Source organism: Bombina bombina, chromosome 1 (assembly GCF_027579735.1).
Source record: "Bombina bombina isolate aBomBom1 chromosome 1, aBomBom1.pri, whole genome shotgun sequence".
NCBI classification, from domain to species: Eukaryota; Metazoa; Chordata; class Amphibia; order Anura; family Bombinatoridae; genus Bombina; species Bombina bombina.
In genome coordinates, this window is record NC_069499.1 from 1,532,529,918 (window position 1) to 1,532,556,024 (window position 26,107).

The window sequence follows — 26,107 nt, forward strand, 5'->3', positions numbered from 1 at the left end:
CTTCTTGTGCATAATTTTAGCATAAATAACACAGAAATTAAAGATCTAAGGGCTAATCTAACATTGTAATTTCTTACAAAACGTAGATTCCCCCACATTTATAAGTTGTCCCAACAGGAATCTTAATGTTGTCAGGTATTTCCATTGTATTGGCAGCTAACAACACTGAATCTTTGGTTTGAAAGCAAATAAAAGATTGGGTCTTTTTAGATAAGTGCTCTCACATTATTATTATTATCGGTTATTTGTAGAGCGCCAACAGATTCCGCAGATAGTCCCTCTATTGAGAGTCGAGACATTGTTGCATGTAGTTGAGGTTATGTAATATTGACCAGGGCATGCAATATAGTAGCTGAAACTCTCCTCTTGAAAAAGAGAGGCACTTTGACAGTTTTTGGTGACTACATGGGGTTTTTGAACCCAGAGCACCACAAAAGTCACCTAGTAGACGTGATTTGGTTACCTTTCCTAATGCAATAACCTACCACCTGCAGGGGAATTAGAACTTTTATTTATGTGTGTGTCTTATGCTGGTTCTAGGCAATAAAGATTTAGGGCCACATCACAAGTGGAACACTAAATATCGCTTTTTGTGAAAGCAATATTTGCCCTCCATTGAGTAATACCAGCATACGTTAATGTGCGCTGGCATTACAAATTGACAGCAATGCGAGGGCAAGCTCACGTTCCCATTGCTGGGAAGCATTGCGCTTACAAGAGTTTGCTTCCATAGACTCCATTAGGAGCCTCATTCTATAGTCGTCAGAGATGGCCCAGAACCTAAAGGCAGCGAAGGGGTTAAGTAGCGCAGCGATGGCAGCAATATTAAATATATTTGTATATAAGCATATAGATATATATTTACTGGGAACACACAGTTCCCATAGACCACAAAGTAAAGGCACTTTTCAGTACCGTTTTTTTTCTTAACACCCCACACCCGCCAACTTTACCCCCAAAATACTGTCTAGTGCAGTTATTTTATTGAAAAATAAAAATGCTATCATGTTTATTTTTTAATGAAATATGCTCCATTGAGTAATTTTATAAATGTGCCCCAAATGCCCCCAAAATACAGAGATTTGATCTATGGTTAATCTTATAAGCCCTGATTGCTACCGTCAGCTTTCTGTAGCAATAACCAGCCACTTGTAATGGCCGGTTATTTATCAAGCGCCTGCAAACGGGCAAATTTGCCCATTTCGGGTGCAAGATAAATTAGCGTTCCACTTGTAATTTAGTCCTTAGATGGAGAGCATAGCCCCAACTTCAGTAACTATATTAGCTAGGTGATAATCAATCAATTACCAATAGAGGGGCATGAGACCACATTTTCCAATAAACGGTTTCATGCAACTGCTGTTTAGCTTAAGAGGAAAGATAAACAGATTACAATGGTTATTACCTGCAAGTAAGAGGAGCAATAGTGTGGAACTGGGCCATAGCTACAGGGGTCAGAGCTGAAACTGGCCCTAGCCGTTTAGACGTAATGGCATCATTTCTAACATTGCATTGGTCTCACTGTGTCACTGAAGATAGTCACAAAAAGCTTTGCCTGCACTGCTTCTTTGCTTACCTTGTGCAATCCCATATAGGTGGGACTAATTACAGTATCTGTGTATCTAGTAGCTCTATCAGTCTGGAGCTCAACGGTAGAGAAAGTGTTTACTGGGACATCATCAGCCAATCAAAACTTAAAAGTCAACCTATGATGGCTCCATGTGATGCTTTTTTAAACGGTTTTGTTGAGGATTGAGTGTTACAAGAAACTGTTGAGTGTAAGGTGGTGGCTGCTTCATATTCTATTCATTTGCTTATCCTGATCAAAGCAGATTACAGGCCCCATTTATGAAGATGTGAATGAAGTGGGGTGAGCGTTACGCCAGTTAAGTAGCTTCAATCTTTAGACCACTGCTACTTAGACTCTCTGCCATCTCAAGTGTGGTAGAGTTAAATCATGCTGATCAGATTTGATCGGGATGATTGACAAGCCCTGCTCTTGTGCAACTTGGAACTTTGCATCTTGTTTTTGTTCCGCATACCATGTCGAGGTTTTAAATATTGCCTAACCTCAAACTATTATGATTGCAAACAATAAATCTTTTGTAGAATACCTGTTATTTTTCGGGTATGTTGATTTTAATGTACTTTTATGGCAGTACAATGTAACTATTAGTAGTTAGTGGTGTTTGAAGGTGGTGTAGTTGAAATAAGGGGGCCCTATCTAGTAGTGGTACTAGAACTTAAAATTTGGGGGGCTTTCAAAGGTGGTGAAAATAACATATGAAGTCGCTTGGCAGAGCATGTTTGCCTTTCAAAGCTCAATGGGGTGCTACATGTGCATTTGCTAGCCCATAGTGCTTAGCACCCCATAGAACAACCACTGGCCCTATGATAGACTTTGCCCTGGGGCCCATCAATTATTTACTATCCCTCTAGTGTGGAGATATTAGGGGTTTTATGCCCTCTAAGTAAACCAATGTTGAAATAAGGGCTCTGTATTGCCCTTCTTTTATTGAACACATTAAAATACAAATAATCCGACACCAGACATGAGGATAGACAGAGACACAGCGTGACTGACACGTTTCGTGCCCTCTAGAGACGCTTATTCATAGATTATCATTCTCAATATAAGATTCCTGTCTTTAAAACAAAGTATTGCAATAAGGAAACATTTAATCTTTTGACTGACAAACAACCAGCAATCAGACAGCACACCCAGCTACTTCATTCAGTTAAGTTCCACTCCATCAACCTAGTTTTCCTACAAATAAATATTGCTTGCTCAGGCTCATCTCAAGTTATGTGAACGTAAAACATTTTTAGCTCCATTATCAAGATGCATATGCAGTTTGGGAGCCCTTGCAGTGCAGGCTGCTACCCCTAGTCTGCAGTATTCTGACTGCTGCTTCCTTATGTCTCCACCACATCCGATGTAGAAGGCTTAAATCATTCCTTAATTTGCCCAAAATAGCTGACAAGCAATAATGCTGTGCAAGGGTTACTCTAGAGTAGGGGTTGGCTTTACAAGCAATTACTTGTACAATGTTAAATGCAGGCTGCAGATGTTGAATTGCCAGCCCCTAATGTGGGAGGACCAGTTTCCTGGCTAGGAACCTTGTCCATCTGCATTGTAATAAATGTGGGCATTAAAACTGTGATTACATTGATGAGAGACAGCAGTGAAACTGGACTACAATATTTGTATCAATATTTTCTTACTAATCATTGGCCTTACTGGTATTGGCATGTGTGACAATAAATGTTTGATTTTCAGGAAAGGAACATTAGTTAAAAAAAAAATCACGTTGATGCCCTCTTTTAGATGAAACAAAGAAAAAGTTGACTACAATAACCTTTCAAGCCCACGCAACAGGACTAATCTGTTGTTGGTCAACGAAAGTGATTGGCCATTTCATGGGTAATCTGCTGCTGATTCGTTCAGAGTTCCCTTCCTGTTCAGAGCAGCAAAGCATTTTGTTTCTTGAGCTATGTGCTTAACACTACAGGGTATGTCAGCTATGTTTTGGGCATTTAGGGGTGTAATAGTGCGGGTTTTGCTAATGCAGTTGTCAGCGTGACCCATGCTGGAACAGGGCACATCTCTGTTGTTAAAAGGACATGATTCAGACAGAATAAATACCTAGGTAGGTGTAACTAGTACTCTTGCATATGTATGATATTCTTGCACAACTGCTGCCGTATATTGCTACAGAAACAACATGTACTCCCCTGAGCTTACTGTTCTGCTTTTCAACCAAGGATACCAAGAAAACTAAGAAAAAAATTGAGAATAGAAGTAAATTGAATCCTGTGCATTTCATCTTGGATTTCAGGATGTTTCCAGAAATGACTTCTGTGCTCATATCTTTGGAATCATGTCTGAGCTCCAATAGAGAATCAGACAACTATACAGGATATTCTGTAAACCACCTGTTTCATGCAGCATTTAACACTGAACATTTCTTTATTGTGAGAAAATGAGAGATTTAAAAACGCTTCACAACTATTTGTATTTTAAGACTGGATATTCCTGTACTGTAGGAAGCTGTTTTTCCTTGTAGAGGCTTGTTCCTACTCGTCACCAATAGAGTTGTTGATGTTTTCACTGAGCAATAAAATCATAGGTATTCAACATACATTTATTCTAGTCTAAATCTAAACACTTTCAACCTTATATACGTGTGAAAATGTTAATGTGTAATTTATAGACATAGGGCTAGATTACAAGTGGATCGCTAATTTATCGTGGGAGTGGGGTGTTAGAAAAACACGGCACTGAAAAGTGCCTTTACATTGCTGTCTATGGGAACTGTGTGTTCCCAGTAAATATATATGTGTATATACACAAAACACGTGAATATATATGTATATAATCATATACAGTACATATATATTTACAATTTGCTGCCATCGCTGAGCGACTTACCCCCTTTGCTGCACGACTTCTCATTCGGTCTCTGACAGCATGAGAATGAGGCTCCCATTGGAGTCTATGGAAGCACACTCTCATGAGCGCAATGCGAACACGAGCTTGCGTTCCCATTGCTGTCAACTTGTAATACCAGTGCACATTAGCATGCTCGAAAGCGATATTTAGTGCTCCACTTGTAGTCTAACCCTAAATATTTACTAAAATATTAATAACCAATTGTGAAATGAACTCTAGACAAAATATTGTTATTGTTGCTTTTACAATAAACACAATTTTGTAGTTTTAAAAGCTATTCAATTTGGTTGTGTCACAGTTATCTTTTTTTCACAGAACATGTGTACTGTAATTGTTGGGTAATAATGTATTAAATATTTATACCGTGGTATATAGCCTTTTTATTTTTTATTGTAGTGTTTAAAAATTTATATCAGTTTGTAACATTTTGTAAAACAAAAAAAGGTATCTAATATATTTAAGGGATATAAAACACAATTTTTTTTTTCTTTCATGATTCAGATAGAGGGGCCAAATTATCATTCTTCGAATGGAGCTTGATGCCCCTGTTTATGCGTGAGCAGTTATGAAGCAGCGGTCTTAAGACCACTGCTCCATAACTTGTTCACCCGCTCTGAGGCTGCGGACATCAATCTGCCCAATCCTATACGATCGGGCTGATTGACACTCCCTGCTTGCGGCCAAGAAGAACTGCTTGTGCAATGATAAATGCCGACAGCGTATGCTGTCGGCATTTATCTATGTGCGGCAGACATGATACATTACATTGTATCATGTCCGTCCGCACTTTAATAAATCGACCCATAGCATGCAATTTTAAACAACTTTATAGTTTAGTTATAGTATCAATTTTTATTTGTTCTCTTGCTATCTTTTTGTTGAAAAGCAGGAACATAAACTTAGGAGGCGTCCCATTTCTGAATCACTATATGGCAGCCGTTTTAGAAGAATGTTATCCATTTGCAAGAGCAGTAGATTACAGCACTATTCCCTGCCATCTAGTGCTCTAGAAGCCTACCTAAGTATCTCTTCAACACAGAATTTAATGGGAACGCAATTTGATTGTAGAAGTAAACTGGAAACTTAAATGTCTGAATCACACACATTTTTTTGGGATTAATATCCCTTTTAGTTGTAAAACTTTCATATTACTTGCCTTGTTTACTTTTATTTCTTAATAATTTAATTCTGTGATCATTTTATTTATTTTTTGTGTAAAGATTTTTTTTTTTAAATTAAAATCAAATGAATTACAGTTTTTACACATATTTTAAAACCATTTTATAAAACTGTAACCAGGTTTATACTGACTTTTTTATATTTTGAGCTAATGTGTTTTTAACTATATTTATACAAAACTAAACAAATTATGTTGTTTTTAGAAAATATTTACATTCTCATTGGGTTGCGGACTTATGCTAAATTTATAATCAGCTTTTCTTTATAACCACAAACTGTTCGGCTTATTTTTTTCCATCTGTTATGTTCCTGTATTTCGTTGTTGCTAAACAAAGCATTAATCTTTTGCTTGAAGTCATAGCCGCTATATTTACCTCAGCTGCTTGGACTCCTACATACGCTCACAGTTATAAAACTGCTTTCGCAAGAGATAACATTTCACTAAATACCGGAGATTGTAGTATAACCAGGTTGAAATAAAGGCCAGGCATTAAATCTTTTTGAAAACTACGTAATGTATACATAAACAAGACACTTTATTCAAAACGAAGTAAGCGTGGTGGTATGGCAGAGCTGCTAAGATGGTAGATGGAATGCGTTAACATAAACATAAGGGTTTTTTTTTGGATGGGAAGTTATTTTGACTACATAAGCAAAGTGTTATTGTGTGTTTGATAACACTTTATGGATAAAATAAAAAATGTAGCGAGTTACTAAGTGCACCTTGTAAATATTTATCAGGTAAACGGGAAATCTTAACGGGACAGTAAAGGGGGCAATGATGGATTTTACCTGTTGGAGTGTATTAAATTGTTAACAAATAGATCCTTTAGCTTTATATCGGCATTTGAAATAGCTGATTTTGCATGTGGAATGCCTACCTATACTGAAAGTTCTATATTTAACCCTTTGGGGCCTATCTATCAAGCTCGGAAAGGAGCTTGACGGCACGTGTTTCTGGCGAGGCCTCAGACTCGCCAGAAACAGCAGTTATGAAGCAGCGGTCACAAAGACCGCTGCTCCATAACCTGTCCGCCTGCTCTGAGCAGGCGGACAGACATCGCCGGAAATCAACCCGATCGAGTACGATCGGGTTGATTGACAATCCCCTGCTGGCGGCCGATTGGCTGCGAGTCTGCAGGGGGCGGCGTTGCACCAGCAGCTCTTGTGAGCTGCTGGGGCAATGCTGAATACGGAGAGCGTATTGCTCTCTGCATTCAGCGAGGTCTGGCGGACCTGATCCGCACTGTCGGATCAGGTCCGCCAGACTTTGTTAAATAGAGGCCATTGAGTGCTAAGCACTTCCCCACCTGGGTGCTAAGATTTTTTAATGTTTTTTTTAATTTTTGAAGAGTTTTTTTTTAAACTTTTTTTTATTTTTTACACTGTTGGTTAGGCGATTGCCTTTCCAATGGTGGGTCTTGTGGGTCTGTAGCTGCTTAGATGCCTGGAATACAGGCTTCTAAACAGCATGACCCCTGCTCCTATACTTAACATCACATTGACGACATCACATTATTGCACGTGACGTCACCACGCAAAACGGGAAGCCCCGGTGATGCCTGTCACTCTACAGGCACGTTTGCCGGGTTAGGAGTGGGTGGGAGCCCCAGATCTCCCTCAAGGTGGGAGAGTTCTAGTGACGGCTCTGAGCTGTCATTAGCTCTCAAAGGCTTAAAGGGACACTCAAGTCAAAATTAAACTTTCATGATTTAGATAAAACATACAATTTTAAACAACTTTCCAATTTACTTCCATTAACAAAATGTGCACAGTCTTTTAATATTTATACTTTTCGAGTCACTATTTCCTACTGTGCATGTGCAAGAATTCACAGAAAATATGTATATGCATTTGTGATTGGCTGATGGCTATCACATGATACAGGGGAGTGGAAACAGACAGAACTTTGAAATTTGTCAGAATAAAATCTACTCATTTGAAGTTCAGACTAAGTGCTATTGCACTGTCTTGTTATCAGGCATTTGTTGTTTATGCAAATCTACTGTAGTTACTAGCCCTTTAAAGTGATGGCAATTTTTGAAATGCAAGGATTTACCAGTGCTACAAATAAAGGGAATTTTCAGTCATGAAGTATAAAAACGTCATCCTGAAAGTACCTTTATTTGCAGCGAGTTTATGTCGAGCTGAGCGCCTCTGGCAGCCCACGGCAAAATGCTATTTCCTCAATGAGGCGATGTTTTCACTTATTAGCCAATAGCTGTGCAGGCCAATTGGCATTTTGCTGTATGGCTAGCACACTATTGGCTATGAGGACGTTATTAATTACACAATCCCCATAGAAAGACCAGTGATGGTCCTTAAGAGGTTAAATATGTATAGCGTACATAGTAATTCAAGTACACTGGATGTGCAAAAAACACAAAGAAACGTGAAGTTATAAGTACAAAAAAATACAAAGCGCAATAGTTTTTTCATAAAATGGGCGTGTATGAAATGTTCTCTTAAATCCTAGCGTAATTCTATAAACATTTTTGCACTACAGATCTCAGTTTTTTTTCTCGCCAGCTAAAACGGGGCGAGTTTACATTATAATACTCGAAACACTAATTACTCTGAAAGGAAAACCCGTTGCGTATGAAAATTGCAGCCCTGAAAACAATGTAATTTATTTTGTATTAGGTGTAATACTCAAGTTTAAAAACACATCGGTGCGCCCTCTTTACCTCTCCCTCAAATGCGTACTTCTAACCTAGCAGAGAGCTCTCATTATATGTATGGGAGACATCTCGCCACTCGCAGGGGCAGCCCCTTTTTTTAATAAAATTCCATGAGGGACGCCCCTGCGAGTGTTGCAGTAAAAAAACACCCAAAGACCAGCAAATTTGATAGAATCGGCCCTAAGTATTGGGCTTTGGCAATATAAAGAAGAATGTGTGTATACAGAAAGTGATAAAATAACAAGTGACTGGAAACATATTAAGGAAAAAACTATTTGCAGTGCACTGTCGCTAACTTATTAGTTTTTTTCTGAGGAGGGTTAATGAAGAGATATGTTAAATGTGTTTATTCTGACTTTAAAGCTAACAGGAAGTTGGTGTCTGTGTAGAGCTGGGCCTTAAAGCCTTTAACCCTTCATGATTCGGATAGAACATGCAAGAAATTCGAGTTTAACTCCATTAGCAAATTTTCTTTGTTAACGTTCTATCTTTTATTGAAGAGCAAACCTAGCCAGGCTCAGAAGCATGAATGTGTACGTGTTCTAATCAATAAGAAAATTCTTTCAATCAGATTTGAACAAGATTTTTATATTTTTCTACTTCAGCAGCCTTGAACTTTCTTGAAATGTGTCACCACTAATTTATTTCACCGCCAGCTTGTTTCCAAATAGCTCTTTTACCTTTATTGTGTCATTTGAAATAGTAATTTTGCCTGCTAAAAATACCACATATACTGCAAATATAAATACTGCTGTTTTCTCTTTAGAAAAGCTATGTAAATATTAGGCAGCAACATCCCAGTAGGCGTGGGAGAGATTGGTACTAAAATGCTAATTTTCAATTGCTCTAAGTATTGGCCTTTGTGTATATAGAGATATAAAATAACAGGGTCTCCTCTTTCTTCAATAACAGTGCATTTAAATATGTAATTTCAGTGATTAAACCCCCCTGCTATTTCATATGCAAAAAAAACCTACAGGAGCAATTCCTTTAGCTGATATAATAAATAATTGTGTATACATTAAAGGGACATAACACCCACATTTTTTCTTTCATGATTTGGAAAACGCATGTAATTTTATACAACATTCCAATTTACTTCTATTATCTAATTTGCTTTAATATCCTTTGTTAAAAAGCATATATAAAAAGGCTTAATAGTTGCTGATTGGTGGCTGCACATAGATACCTCGTATGATTGGCTCACCAATGTGCATTGCTATTTCTTCAACAAAGGATATCTAAAGAATGAAGCAATTCAGATAATAGAAGTAAATTGGAATGTTGTTTAAAATGGTATTCTCTATCTGAATCATGAAAGAAAATTGTGGGGTTTCATGCCCCTTTCAGGGGAAACCATTCAATTGAAAACATAAAAGGACTCTGTTCCTAGGGTCACTTAACCAGCCAATAGGCTAAACAGATTCTGCTTTGTTTACACATGCAGAGCAGCAAGTTCCTTCTGTGTTTAGCTGATAGGGCATATTGAACAGCATCTCATTGTCTATACCACTCAGCTTTTAACAAATTTTAAAAAAAAGGCTTATTACGGAAATTGGTATCACAAACCACAAAAGACCTTGCACAGGCTCCAGTATGCGCTGAAAAGTACAGGCCCCAGGCCAGGGGCGGAACTACAGGGGGTGGAGAGTTGACCTGGCCCTGCCTGCACTGATATCATGTGTGATGTGATGCTTCACTAGTGTCTCTGACTACAGGGGTTAGTGTTTCTGTTTTACCTATTGGTGTTTATGTGTGTGTGTGTATGTGACTGTGTGTGTATTTATGCATGTATGTGTGTGTGTGTATGTGACTGTGTGTATTTATGCATGTATGTGTGTGTGTGTATGTGACTGTGTGTGTATTTATGCATTTATGTGTGTATTTATGCATGTATGTGTGTGTGTATGTGACTGTGTGTGTATTTATGCATGTATGTGTGTGTGTGTGTATGTGACTGTGTGTGTATTTATGCATGTATGTGTGCGTGTATGTGACTGTGTGTATTTATGCATGTATGTGTGTGTGTGTATGTGACTGTGTGTGTATTTATGCATGTATGTGTGTGTGTGTATGTGACTGTGTGTGTATTTATGCTTGTATGTGTGTGTGTATGTATGTGACTGTGTGTGTATTTATGCATGTATGTGTGTGTGTATGTATGTGACTGTGTGTGTATTTATGCATGTATATGTGTGTGTATGTATGTGACTGTGTGTGTATTTATGCATGTGACTGTGTGTGTATTTATGCATGTGTGTGTGTGTATGTATGTGACTGTGTGTGTATTTATGCATGTATGTGTGTGTGTGTGTGTGTGTGTATGTGACTGTGTGTGTATTTATGCATGTATGTGTGTACGTGACTGTGTGTGTATTTATGCATGTATGTGTGTGTGTATGTGACTGTGTGTGTATTTATGCATGTATGTGTGTGTGTGACTGTGTGTGTATTTATGCATGTATGTATGTGTGTGTGTGTGTGTGTGTGTGACTGTGTGTGTATTCATGCATGTATGTGTGTGTGTATGTATGTGACTGTGTGTGTATTTATGCATGTATGTGTGTGTGTGTGACTGTGTGTGTATTTATGCATGTATGTGTGTGTGTGTGTATGTGACTGTGTGTGTATTCATGCATGTATGTGTGTGTATGTATGTGACTGTGTGTGTATTTATGCATGTATGTGTGTGTATGTGACTGTGTGTGTATTTATGCATGTATGTGTGTGTGTGACTGTGTGTGTATTTATGCATGTATGTATGTGTGTGTGTGTGTGTGTGTGTGTGACTGTGTGTGTATTCATGCATGTATGTGTGTGTGTATGTATGTGACTGTGTGTGTATTTATGCATGTATGTGTGTGTGTGTGACTGTGTGTGTATTTATGCATGTATGTGTGTGTGTGTGTGTGTGTGTGACTGTGTGTGTATTCATGCATGTATGTGTGTGTATGTATGTGACTGTGTGTGTATTTATGCATGTATGTGTGTGTGTGTATGTTTGTGGAACAAGCAAATTACAGACCTTGTTACTACAGCATGGGGGGAGCGGGGGTAAACAGTGTCACTATACAGTACCACTAAATACAGTACAGGGGGGCTGGACCATGTCACAGACTACTGTGGTCACTTTATAAAGTATTGGGATGGGTAGGGTCAGATTACAGACTGTGTCACTGACTCACTATATACAGTACTGGTGGTTAAACAGTGTCACTATACACAGTAATAGGGGGTCAGATCATCTCATAGACAGGGTACCTCATTTTGCAGACATGTAATTTGATTCACATTCTTTTTTCTGTGTTAAATGTTAAAAAAAAGAAAGAAAAAAAAGAGATATGTATCAAATTCACCTATTTTTTGGGGGGGCGGGGGCAGGCCCTTCTTAGATTCTTGCACCTGGGCCCTGTGGTTTCTAGTTACACCTCTGCCCCAGGGCCAAATGCGGCCCTCAAGATAGTTTAATCTGGCCCTCCCTTGTTTAACCTCTTAAGGACATATGACGGAATTTTTCCGTCATAAAACAATTGAGCAAACTGAAAGCTGTGTCCTTAAAGGGTTAATAGGTAAACCATTACTTTGAGCTGTCAAATTTGTTTAGGGTTCTAAGAGGTGTAACTATTTATTTTATATAGGCACTCACAAGACAAATATAAAGACAAAGGGGCCTATTTATCAAGCTCCGTATGGAGCTTGATGCCCCGTGTTTCTGGTGAGCCCTCAGGCTCGCCGGAAACACAAGTTATGAAGCAGTGGTCTAAAGACCGCTGCTCTATTACCTGTCCGCCTGCTCTGAGGCGGCGGCAGATAGACATCGCCGGAAATCAACCTGATCAAATACGATCGGGTTGATTGACACCCTCTGCTAGTGGCCGATTGGCCGCGAATCTACAGGGGGCAGTATTGCAGAAGCAGTTCACAAGAACTGCTAGTGCAATGATAAATGCAGAGAGCGTATGCTGTCGGCATTTATCTATGTGCAGCGGGCATGATCCGCAATATCGGATCATGTCCGCTCGCACAATGATAATTCGGCCCCAAAGCATTCAGTGTACACTCCTACCACACACTTGGTACTCACAAGATAAATATACAACTGTGTAGGTCTATTGTGGGCTACAACTCCCACTATTCACTACTGCTTGGATAAAAGTCACTTCCATTTCCTAGTATATCCAGTTTCGGAGCACTTACTCACTTCAAGCGGCCCCATGGGAGAAGAACACTTGGCCAGTAGCTCCCAGATACTTTGACAAAGCCGGACTGGCCTACCAGGATATCAGGAGATTTCCCGGTGGGCTGCAGCAGCTGGGGCTGGAAAGCTACAAGAGTTGGATGCAATTGGGCTTTAGAGTGCATATAACAATGATGTGGCACTTTTTTTTTTTTTTACAAACTAATGTAATATAATTCTGAAACAAAATATTGGGGGAAGGAGTATCCCAGTAATCCCCTTTGAAAAAAAATGGAGTGTGCACATTATACTGAGCCAAAGGAAAATAGGGCTGGTCTCCAAATTTTCCAGGGCTGCTTTTTATTCCCTGTCTGGCCCTGTACTTTGAGTTTGATACCCCTGATTTTAAAAATCACTTAGGTTCACTGTGCCTTTAACACACTATTTTAATCCCATGCAGCACAAGTTACATGCATTTTACTTATGATTATAATCAGCAATGTACTCACAGCTCTGGGGGTCTTTATTACATAAGTAAAAATGTAAATAATCCAAAGGAACAACACATTCCACACTAGGGGGTGCACTATACCCAGTAAACAAAGTAGAGCTAATGAATCTCATTACATAAACATATATGACCACAAAACATGCACAGTTAGCTGCAAACAGATAACAATAAAACAAACACACAAAAAGTCTGTTGAAAGATGTTCTTGTTAAAAAATCATCCAAAGTTACGAAATAAATCATACACTCTGTTACACACAAGGGCCAGAGTACAAGTGGTGCGCTAACTGTTGCACGCAAGTAATATCGGGTTTATCGTGGGAGCATCGGAAGTAGCGTGTGTTGAAAGTAAACACATTAGCCTATTTATCAAGCTCCGAATCGAGTTTAACAGCAGTTATGAAGCAGCGGTCTAAAGAGCTCTGAACAGGCGGACAGGAATCGCTACAATACAACCCCATCGAGTACAATCGGGTTGATTGACACCCCCTGCTGGCGGCCGATTGGCTGCGAGTCTGCAGGGGGCGGCGTTGCACCACCAGCTCTTCTGAGCTGCTGGTGCAATGCTGAATACGGAGAGCGTATTACTCTCCGCATTCAGCAATGTCTGTCGAACCTGATCCGCACTGTCAGATCAGGTCCGACAGACATTTGATAAATAAGCCCCAGTCGCTCAAGCACAATTGAATTGAATAAAGCATGTCGGGTTAGTGCAACCTCAATACATTTAAAAGTACAGTTAAAAGTACAGTCAACCTCACAATAAAAAAAATAGGGCTCAAAGATATGAAGTCTCAGTTGTTAGAAAAAAGGACTGCAAAGGACTTAAACATATTATATTTACACATACATATACATCTTTATTCATGTATATGTGTGTAGCTCTGTTAATGTGTACAGATGTATTTGTGTTTTACTGTACATACTTAACATTCCAATGTTCTTCACTTAAAAATCCTAAATTCTCATGTGCGCTAACCCGATCACATTAACCCCTTAGTGACCAGATCATTTTTAAATTCTTACCGTTAAGGACCAGGGCTATTTTTACATTTCTGCTGTGTTTGTGTTTAGCTGTAATTTTCCTCTTACTCATTTACTGTACCCACACATATTATATACAGTTTTTCTCACCATTAAATGGAATTTCTAAAGATACCATTATTTTCATCATATCATATAATTTACTATATGATGAAAAAATGGAAAAAACCACACTTTTTCTAACTTTGACCCCCAAAATCTGTTACACATCTACAACCACCAAATAAATAGCTAAATAGTTCCTAAATTTTGTCCTGAGTTTAGAAATACCCAATGTTTACATGTTCTTTGCAAGTTATAGGGCAATAAGTACAAGTAGCACTTTGCTATTTCCAAACAATATTTTTTCAAAATTACCGATAGTTACATTGTAACACTGATATCTGTCAGGAATCCCTAAATAACCCTTCACATGTATGTATATTTTTTTTTGTAGACAACCCGAAGTATTGATCTAGGCCCATTTTGGTATATTTCAAGCCACCATTTCACAGCCAAATGCGATCAAATAAAAAAAATGGTTAACCTTTTTACAAACTTTAGGCTTCTCACTGAAATTATTTACAAACAGCTTGTGCTATTATGGCACAAATGGTTGTAAATGCTTCTCTGGGATCCCTTTTGTTCAGAAATAGTAGACATTTATGACTTTGGCATTGCTTTTTGGTAATTAGAAGGCCAATAAATGCCGTTGCGCACCACACGTGTATTATGCCCAACAGTGAAGGGGTTAATTAGGTAGCTTGTAGGGAGCTTGTAGGGTTAATTTTAGCTTTAGTGTAGTGTAGTGTAGAGTAGTAGACAACCCAAAGTATTGATCTAGGCCCATTTTGGTATTTTTCATGCCAACATTTCACTGCCAAATGCGATCAAATTAAAAAAATAACTTTTTCACAAACTTTAGGTTTCTCACTGAAAATATTTAGTAACAGCTTGTGTAATTATGGCACAAATGGTTGTAAATGCTTCTCTGGGATCCCCTTTGTAAAGAAATAGCAGACATATATGGCTTTCACATTGCTTTTTGGTAATTAGAAGGCCACTAAATGCCGCTGTGCACCACACTTGTATTGTGACCAGCAGTGAAGGGGTTAATTAGGTAGCTTGTAGGGTTAATTTTAGCTTTAGTGTAGAGATCAGCCTCCCACCTGACACATCCCACCCCCTGATCCCTCCCTGACCCCCATCCAAACAGCTCTCTTCCCTCCCCCACCTCACAATTGTCACCGCCATCTTAAGTACTGGCAGAAAATCTGCCAGTACTGTACTAAAATAAAAGGCATTTTTTATTTTATAAATATGCGGCAGTGTTGGATCCCCCCTTAGCCCCCACATTCCCTGATCCCCCAAACAGCTATCTAACCCTTCCCCCTCTACCAATTTGCCACCATTTTGGGTACTGGCAGCTGTCTATTTTATTATTATTATTGTTATTATTATTCTTTATTTATAAAGCGCCAACAGATTGCGCAGCGCTGTCCATGGGTAACAAAAATAAAAGGACAGTACAATATGAGACACCAGACAAAATTTAACAAACAAATACAAGGGGAATTGGGAGCCCTGTTCCCGTGGGAACTTACAATCTAACTGGGTAGGAGGGTGAGAAACAGGAGGTGGGAACTGCAAAGGTGGGAATGATGTTAGTGTGGAGTAAGATGAGGGCAACTATTAGGCAAGTGGAATTCATTAGTTACTGATTTTGTGATAGACTTCCCTGAACAAGAAGGTCTTTAGGGAGCGTTTAAAGGAGGAGAGGTTGGGGGAAAGTCTGACAGGTCGAGGAAGTGCGTTCCAGAGGGTTGGTGCCGCACAAGAGAAGTCCTGTAGTCTAGCATGAGAGGAGGTGATGGTAGAGGAGGCAAGGAGTAGATCATTGTTGGATCTTAGGGGACGGGCTGGAGTATATTTGTTGATGAGTGAGGACAGGTGGGGGGGGGGGTTTTCTCTGTGAAAAAAATCACAAAAAGACAAAGGCGCCTCCTAGTGTAATACAGTTGGTGAAAGAGATTTGATAGGTAATCAAAAAGGTACTCACAAGTGGAGCAGCACCCAATTGTGCTAAATCAAACAGACTGGGATCTCACAGTGTCCCAGCTCACTGACACTGCAAGGAAACTGGTTTCTCCAATGTCTTGCCGGACTGACAGAGCTCAGACTCTCACAAAGAGGTTTACATAAAACCAAATTTTATTAATAAAATAAAAATCTCAGTGTCTCATGACACTAGATATTAAAAGAACAAGCAACGCGTTTCTCAGACTGCTGTCTGTTTCATCAGCCTGATGAAACAGACAGCAGTCTGAGAAACGCGTTGCTTGTTCTTTTAATATCTAGTGTCATGAGACACTGAGATTTTTATTTTATTAATAAAATTTGGTTTTATGTAAACCTCTTTGTGAGAGTCTGAGCTCTGTCAGTCCGGCAAGACATTGGAGAAACCAGTTTCCTTGCAGTGTCAGTGAGCTGGGACACTGTGAGATCCCAGTCTGTTTGATTTAGCACAATTGGGTGCTGCTCCACTTGTGAGTACCTTTTTGATTACCTATCAAATCTCTTTCACCAACTGTATTACACTAGGAGGCGCCTTTGTCTTTTTGTGATTTTTTTCACAGAGAAAACTTGCTCTTAGATCCTGATTTCCCTGACAAAGCAGCTGACTCCAGTCATCATCTGTGTTCCTGATCATTGATCATCCTGGTATTTGATCACATTCATCATTTGGGACTATACCCACCCCAATTGGGACATTTACCATCTATATAACATTGCAGAAGAAGACAGCATTTCCAGATAAGAACCTTTCAGGAATTTCTTATTACTGTATTTGTTATTATTTGTATTGTATCCTATGTTTCTCATAGTCCCATATTTATAAGAATTGTTTCACTTTTGTTTACATTATTCCGTATAGTATATTTTATTATAGTTATTATATGTAATATCTTGTTCTCTTCTCTCTTAGCCTATTTACATAATAATCATATAAGGTCCTGTGCGCCCCCTAGTAGTAACACACCCTTAGTGTTACTGATTGTTTCTTTTGACAGGTGGGGGGGGGCTGCATTGGTAAGGGCTTTGTAGGTCAGAGTGAGAATTTTGAATTTAATTCTGCTGTGAATGTGGAGCCAGTGAAGGGACTCACAGAGGGGTGCAGTGGATACATAGCGTCGGGAGAGGTGGATTAGCCTATATACAGTATATAAAGATATATACATATAGATATTAGGGGTGCGCATCTTCACTGGTCTCACGATTCGATTCGATTACGATTATCCTGTCAATGATTCGATTCAACGATGCATCACAATTACTGCCCACGATTTACTAATCTGAGTGTTTAAATAGGGGTAAAGCAGCCATTTGTAAAAAACAGACTTTATATTGCAAAGTGTGTTGATATGGTATGTTACACTGTATTTGTACACCTCCACCATACTTATTTGGTTTTATGCCTCTTTAAATACTGCAGATTTTTTTGTTGTGCATTTAAAAGAAGATGGGGTACAAATCCTAGAAGTTCCTAAGTGAATCTTTCAACTCCATGTTGTAGCTTTAGCTTTTCCTAATAAGTATGGTACACTATTTCCAATAAATTATTTGATTTCAGTTTTCATTATACACATTTTTATTAAGATACCATAGCTATAAATCAGGGAAAATCTTTGTTAACCATGGAAGTGCAATTATAGTAATTCCTAGGGGACCACAATCATACTCGTACAGTAACACTGAAAGTACACTGCATGCATGACAGACCTTCATTTATTCTCTAGACACCAAGCTAAATGGAAAACTGCAGGAGTGTGCTTTACTTTCTATAACTGCACAGGTGATACTGCGCCTGCTTCACTGAATGTCAAGATATAAATATAAATAACTATCCCATAGTTACATGAGGGTGTTTAATGATTCTATATACGTACATATATATAATCGATTTACTAAATATCCCTTCCCCAGGACCCACAACATATTTCATTGCCCCCAAAGCCCACCGCACCCAACACACTCATTAGCTCCGCCCACGTGACACCACCTGCAGCAGTACACGGGCACCAAGTAAGGATGTCATCAAAGATTCACACTGGAAGACAACTATCACTCTGCAGATCCAATGCGAGGCTACTGCCAACAATTAAGCGAATCACGTATTGGCGGTTCATTCTCAGACTGCAGCCATCAATTGCATTCAAACTCTCTCGAGCCAAAACTTAAGGACTGCAGTGATTGGCTCCTGTACGATGATATGTAACAGTGCTTGTCATTGTTAGAAATTTAGCAAGGTACAAATTCAGATGCCTTGTGATTTGATGAAATGTTATCCACGCCTCGTCTCAAGGGAAATGCGTGAATCGATTTGGGCTCCTCACTGCATCAATGCAACATCGTTAAAGGTTGCATTGCGATGCATCGTGATAGCGATTATATTTAACACTCCTAATATATATATATATACATACACCCTGTTCCAAATTATTATGCAAATTCTATTTCAGTGTCACAAAGATTAAATATTATTTTTTTCAGTTTAACTCATGGATGGCATTGTGTCTCAGGGCTCTTTTGATCACTGAAAACAATCTCGGACACCTGTGATAATTAGATTGCCAGGTGAGCCCAATTAAAGGAATAACTACTAAAGGAGGGTGTTCCACATTATTAAGCAGAGCACCATTTTCAAGCTATATGGGGAAGAAAAATGATCTCTCTGCTGCCGAAAAGAGTGAAATAGTTCAATGCCTTGGACGAGGTATGAAAACATTAGATATTTCACAAAAACTTAAGCGTGATCATCGCACTATTAAGAGATTTGTGGCTGATTCAGAGCACAGACGGGTTCGTGCAGATAAAGGCACATTGAGGAAGATTTCTGCCAGATCCATGCATCGGATCAAGAGAGCAGCTGCTAAAATACCATTACATAGCAGCAAACAGATATTTGAAGCTGCTGGTGCCTCTGGAGTCCCGCGGAGATCAAAGTGTAGATTCCTCCAGAGTCTTGCAACTGTGCATAAACCTTCCATTCGGCGACCACTAACCAATGCTCACAAGCAGAAATGGCTGCATTGGGCATAAAAATACATGAAGACTAATTTTCAAACAGTCCTGTTCACTGATGAGTGTCGTGCAACCCTGGATGTTCCAGATGAATGGAGTAGTGGATGGTTGGTGGACGGCCACCCTGTTCCAACAAGGCTGCGACGTCAGCAAGGCGGTGGTGGAGTTATGTTTTGGGCCGGAATCATGGGAAGAGAGCTAGTCGGCCCCTTTAGGGTCCCCGAAGGTGTAAAGATGACCTCTGCAAAGTATGTGGAGTTCCTGACTGAACACTCCCTTCCCTGGTACAGAAGGAAGAACTATGCTTTCCATTATAAAATCATCTTCATGCATGACAATGCACCATCTCATGCTGCAAAGAATACCTCTGCATCAATGGCTGCTATGGGGATAAAAGGAGAGAAAGTCATGGTGTGGCCTCCATTCTCCCCTGACCTCAATCCTATTGAGAACCTTTGGAGCATCCTCAAGCAAAGATCTATGAGGGTGGGAGGCAGTTTACATCCAAACAGCAGCTCTGGGAGGCTATTCTGACATCTTGCAAACAAATTCAAGCAGAAACTGTCCAAAAACTCACAAGTTCAATGGATGCAAGACTTGTGAATCTGCTATCAAATAAGGGGTCCTATGTTAAAATGTAACGTGACCTGTTAAAATGTTTAAAAAGTTAAAATGTTGTTCAAAGTTTGATTGAAATAGCTTTTGATTTCAGTAAATATGCTGCAAACACAAGAAATGACAATTTCAAGGTTCTTTACAACCTATAAAGTGTTTTGAAACTTACTGTGCGTAATAATTTGGAACAGTGCTTTGTAAGTTTTTTATTTTGAAAAAAAATACTGTTATCATTAGGAGGTTTGTTCAATAAAATTTGAATTGTAATCTTAATAGTTGATAACATGAGAATTATGCTGACTGTTGTTTACATCAATTATTTAGGTAAATGAGAAAGATATCATTAGCATAATAATTTGGAACAGGGTGTATATATATTATATATATATATATATATATATATATATATATATATATATATATAAAACATATACTGCTCTGTGAAGAACATTGGAATGTGAAATATTCATGTTTTTTGTCGGGTTAGCGCGTGAATAGGGTTTGCGTGTGAGTAGGGTGTTAGATTTTTTTCCAACTTTTAGAGCTTCTTTGAAGTCTATTGGAGAATATGTTAAAGGGCCAGTAAACCTAGGAAATAACGTTATATAATTCTGCGCATAGTGCAGAATTATATAACATTAGGTTAGCTCCAGATTTCCAAAGTGAATCATCTGTGGTGGGAGTACTGCACTGCACACAATATTATTGAAATACTAAATACAGGCTGAACTGAACTTGGGATAGGATTAATGGACAGGGACAGAAAGCCAAACAATGGGACAGTCCCCGGAAAAATGGGATAGTTGGCACCTATGGACTTTGTTTTCACAGAGTGAGAAATGCAAGCAGTTTGTGAAATTCAGTGTTGCTATAGCTGTAAGGTAAATGCACATTTATTAGAATTCAGAATTTTCTCATTATACACACAAACACATATACAAATACATACACACACACATATACAGAACATACACACACATACATACACACACAAACAAACACATATACAAATACATACACATACACACATACAAATACATACACTGACACACATATACAGAACAAACACACATACACATACATACCACTACAAATACATACACTTACACACATATACAGAGCATACACACACAAACATATACAGAATATATACACACATATACATACACACGCATACTGTATATACAGAACATACACATACAAATATACAGAACACACACATACATGTGAACACATACACACACATGCACACACATACACACATATACATAACATAGACATATATACATACACACACATATACAAATATAGAGAACACACATACATACATGCACATGCACATATCTATAAATACACACACAATACACAAACACACATACAAATACATGCACATACACACATACATACACACACAAATATACAGAACACACACACATATATGCACACACATACACAGTCACACACACACAATAAATACACATATACAGAACATACACAAGCACACATATACAGAACATACACACACATATATACACCCACACATACACACACAAATATAAAGAACACAACACATCCATGTACACACACACCCACATACAAATACATACACACACATATACAGAACATACACACACACATACATACACACACACATACATACACACACATACAAAATATAAACATACACACACATATACAGAACATGAACGCACACACACACACACACAAACATATATACAGAACACACACATACAGTGGCGTCACTAGGGGGGTGCGGGCCGCACCTGGGTGACACCCTCCAGGGGGTGACACCAAAAAAAAAATATATATATTTTTTTAAATTTTATTGAAATTCAAAGAAATACAATGTTGAGATGCATAGATTTTTTTTATTAGAGGGGCTGGCATTTGTGAACATTGGTGGGACTGGGGAAGTTGTAGACACACAATTTTTTTTCCCCTTGAGCCAGTGCTGCAATTTCAACAAATAGTTTTCCCGGCTGCTTTTGCTTGTTTGTACTTTGCTTCTCCCCTGCCCAATTTCTCTATGAATGTTGTGGGCATGCCGTGAGGCTTGCAAAGTTGCGCTGCTAGCCTAAACCTGCCTGCCTATCTGTGCTCACTGCTCAGTGACATGTGGAGCAGTGGAGTCACTCACTGCCGTGAGGGGATGCCTGGCACCTGACCGCATGCCTGTTTGACACTGTCTCTAAAGTGAAGGAGCCACGTATGATGCCCACCAGACCTTTACGGTTACGGTACACTAAGTGCACACTGAACAGGTAGGATGGTGGGCGGGGGTCTGGGGGTGGGCAGAGTGCAGAGGTGATTGGCCATAAGAAGCGGTAGGCACGCGGCCCGGGGCTGTGCACTGACAGGCTTGGAACAGAGTCAGAGAGCAGAATTTTCATCAGTGATTTCTTTTAGAGTGCTCTGTTTATCTTTCATTTGATGCTCTGCTGAGCCAGGGAGCATCTCTAGGCATGAGCTTTATAATTAATGCAGTGCAGTTTACATATTTTGTATGTGTGTGTCTGAGTTTTTGTGTGTGTGTGCGTCTCAGTGTTTTTGTGTGTGTGTTTTTGTGTGTGTGTCTGAGTGTGTTTCCGAGTGTGTGGGCATCTGAGTATGTTTTTAAGTGTGTCTGAGTGTTTGTATGTGTGTGTGCCTGTGTTATTGTGTGTGGCTGCTTTCTGGGGGGGGGGGGGTGACACCATAACTTACCGCACCGGGTGACACCAACCCTAGTGACGCCACTGCACACATACATGCATATACACACACACACATACAAATACATACACATACACACACATATACAGAGCATACACACACAAATATAAAGAACAAACACACATACATGCACACACATATACACAAACACACACACATACAAATACATACACATACACACACATATATACACAAACAGATATACAGAACACATACACACATATATAGAACATACACATATATGCACACACATACATATACAGAACATACACAAACACATGCACACATACACACACATATACAGAACAAGTGCACACACACACAAACACATACATGCATACACACACATACAAATACATACACATATACAGAACATACACACACACACACACACACACACATACATACATACACAAACATGCGCACAAATATATAGAACACATACACATACATGCACACACGCAAACACACACATATACACACACACACACACACATACAAATACATAAACATACGCGCACACATATACAGAACAAACATACACATACATACACACACAAATATATAGAACACACACACATACATACATGCACACACATACACACACACATACACAAACACACACACATACAAATACATACACATACAAGCACATATATATACACGGATATACAGAACACACACACACATAAACATATACATAACATACACATATATGCACACACATACATATACAGAACATACACAAACACATGCACATATACACACATACAAACACATACACATACACACACATATACAGAACATGCACACACACACACACACATATATACAGAACACACACATACATGCATATGCACACACACACATACAAATACATACACACAGCTATACAGAACATACACACACATACATACACACATACACACACAAATATATAGAACACACACACACATACATGCACACACATACACAAACAAACACACATACAAATACATACATATAGAAATACATACACATACACACAGATAAACAGAACACTCACAGATATACAGAACACACACACATACACATACATACACATATACAGACCATACACATATATGCACACACATACATATACAGAACATACACAAACACATGCACACATACACACACACATACAAATACATACACATACACACATATATACAGAACATGCACACACACACAGATACACACACATGCACACACCCACACATACATACACATATACAGAGCATACATACATACACACACACATATAAAATATAGAGAACACACATACATACATGCACATGCACACATATATAAATACACATACATACACAAACACACATACATACAAATGCATACACATACACACATACATACACACACATACACACATATAAATACATACACATACACATATATACACACACGGATATACAGAACACACACACACATACACACATATACACATATACAGAACATACATATATATGCATACATATACAGAACATACACAAACACATGCACACATACACACACACATACAAATACATACACATACTCACACATATACAGAACATGCACACACACACAAACACATACATGCATACACACACATACAAATGCATACACATATACAGAACATACACACACACACACACATGCACACACATACACAAGCGCACACACATATACACATACACACACACACATACATGCACACACATATATACACACACAAACACACATACAAATACAAACACATGCACACACACATATATACACACACACACACACATACAAATACATACACATGCGCACACACACATATATACACATACAGATATACAGAACACTCACAGATATAAAGAACACACACACACATACATACACACACATACACATATACAGAACATACACATACACACACACACATACAAATATACAGAACACACACACACACATACATGCACACATACACACAAAAGATATTTGCAATATTGAAACATTATATTTGGCTTTTAAAAAATTGGGATATATTGCGATATTTAAAAATACATTCTATTTATTTATGAAAGAATCAAGTATCTGCACAGGAATCAAACCACAGCCTTTAGCATTTAATGCATATCCTAAGCTATTTTGCAATATTTTTGATAGGAGATTTTCCATTTGTTTCACTATCATTAGAAAATACAGTAGAAGTAATAATAAAAAGACAATGCAAAAGCAGTAGTTTTTTTCTGACATATATTTTAAAATGTACTTCAATTTCCTGGCCCATGTGTCATGTGACGACCATCAGCCAATCACATGCCCATATACGTATACACTTTGTACTCTTACACATGATCAGTAGAAGTAGCTAGCGCATCAGGAAGTACCCATAAAAAGACGAAACACTGTGGACAATTTCAAAATGGGATGAAATTGGAAAGTCTCCTAAAACTGCATGCTCTGTCTGACTAATGAAAGTATTGACTTTAGTGTACCTTTAAATAAGAATATACTACATGAGCTGAATTTATGATCAAAATGTTCAATAACTTAAAAGAAAAAGAAAAGAACCAACATGTTAAGAATATGTTTCTTTCAGTCTTTTTCAGAAAACTGTCTTACGGTGTTCACCCAGTGGAAGTAGCTGAAGAAGTACTCAGTGCTGTTAGCAGAAAGAAGCAAGAGGTTTTCATCGCAAATCCAGTTCCGAAAGCTGCTGTTTACGTTAGAACATTTCTACCAGAACTATTCTTTGCTGTGGTTTCTACCGGAGTCAAAGAAAAGCATTTTATAGAAGAAGAAAAGTGATTAAGCTCAAGGGAGAATAAAAAAAAAATGTATTTAATTCAATAAAATCATGGTATATCTAATTTTGGTAACTGCATGGTAGAAAGTTTATTCTGGGAATATAAGCCATATGACTTTGCTGTAAAGAAATATTCTTTTTTAAATACATTCATTTTATAAATAGTAAACCACTGTATTGATTCATACAGTCGTTTTATTTTAACAAAATTATTATGCCGAAGTCATGTTATGCTACAGTATATTATGTTAGTTACACAAATGTGAATTGCATTTTTGAGATATATATATATATATATATATATATATATATATATATATATATATATATATATATATATATACTGTATATATATATATATATATGTATATATTATAAAATAGCTTTTTAGATGGTATTCATGACTAAATGTATAATCAAATGTGTCCCTTGTAAATCAAGTGGATGAATTTGGTTTAAAAAACTAGTAAAAAATTATACAATGCTTGTGAAAGAGAACTATTTAAACATTTATTTTTTTAAATGAAGAAAAGATCTGTTAAAATGGTTTATTCTGATTTTGCAGCTAAAAGGAAGTGTTTGTGTACAGCTAGTCCAAAATTAAAAGTTCATGGTTTAGAGAATATGATTTTAAGACACTTTTAATTATTTTAATTAACTATTATCCCAAATTTGATTTTGTATTCTTGGTATCCTTTGTTGAAAAGCAAACATAGGCCTAGATTTGGAGTTCGGCGGTAGCCGTCAAAACCAGCGTTAGAGGCTCCTAACGCTGGTTTTGGCCGCCCGCTGGTATTTGGAGTCAGTGATTAAAGGGTCTAACGCTCACTTTTCAGCCG

The 26,107-nt window shown here is 38.2% G+C and overlaps 1 protein-coding gene across 1 annotated transcript in view; it reads left to right on the top strand.

The window, feature by feature from the left end:
• Window positions 1-25,891, top strand: part of DHRS7C (dehydrogenase/reductase 7C) — a 107,830-nt gene extending 81,939 nt beyond the window's left edge. Inside the window, exon 7 of the mRNA XM_053708498.1 lies at window positions 25,062-25,891. Coding sequence (XP_053564473.1) covers window positions 25,062-25,270 — 209 coding nt within the window. The 3' untranslated portion in view covers window positions 25,271-25,891. The remainder of the gene's footprint in view (window positions 1-25,061) is intronic.
• The last annotated feature ends 216 nt before the right edge of the window (window positions 25,892-26,107 follow it).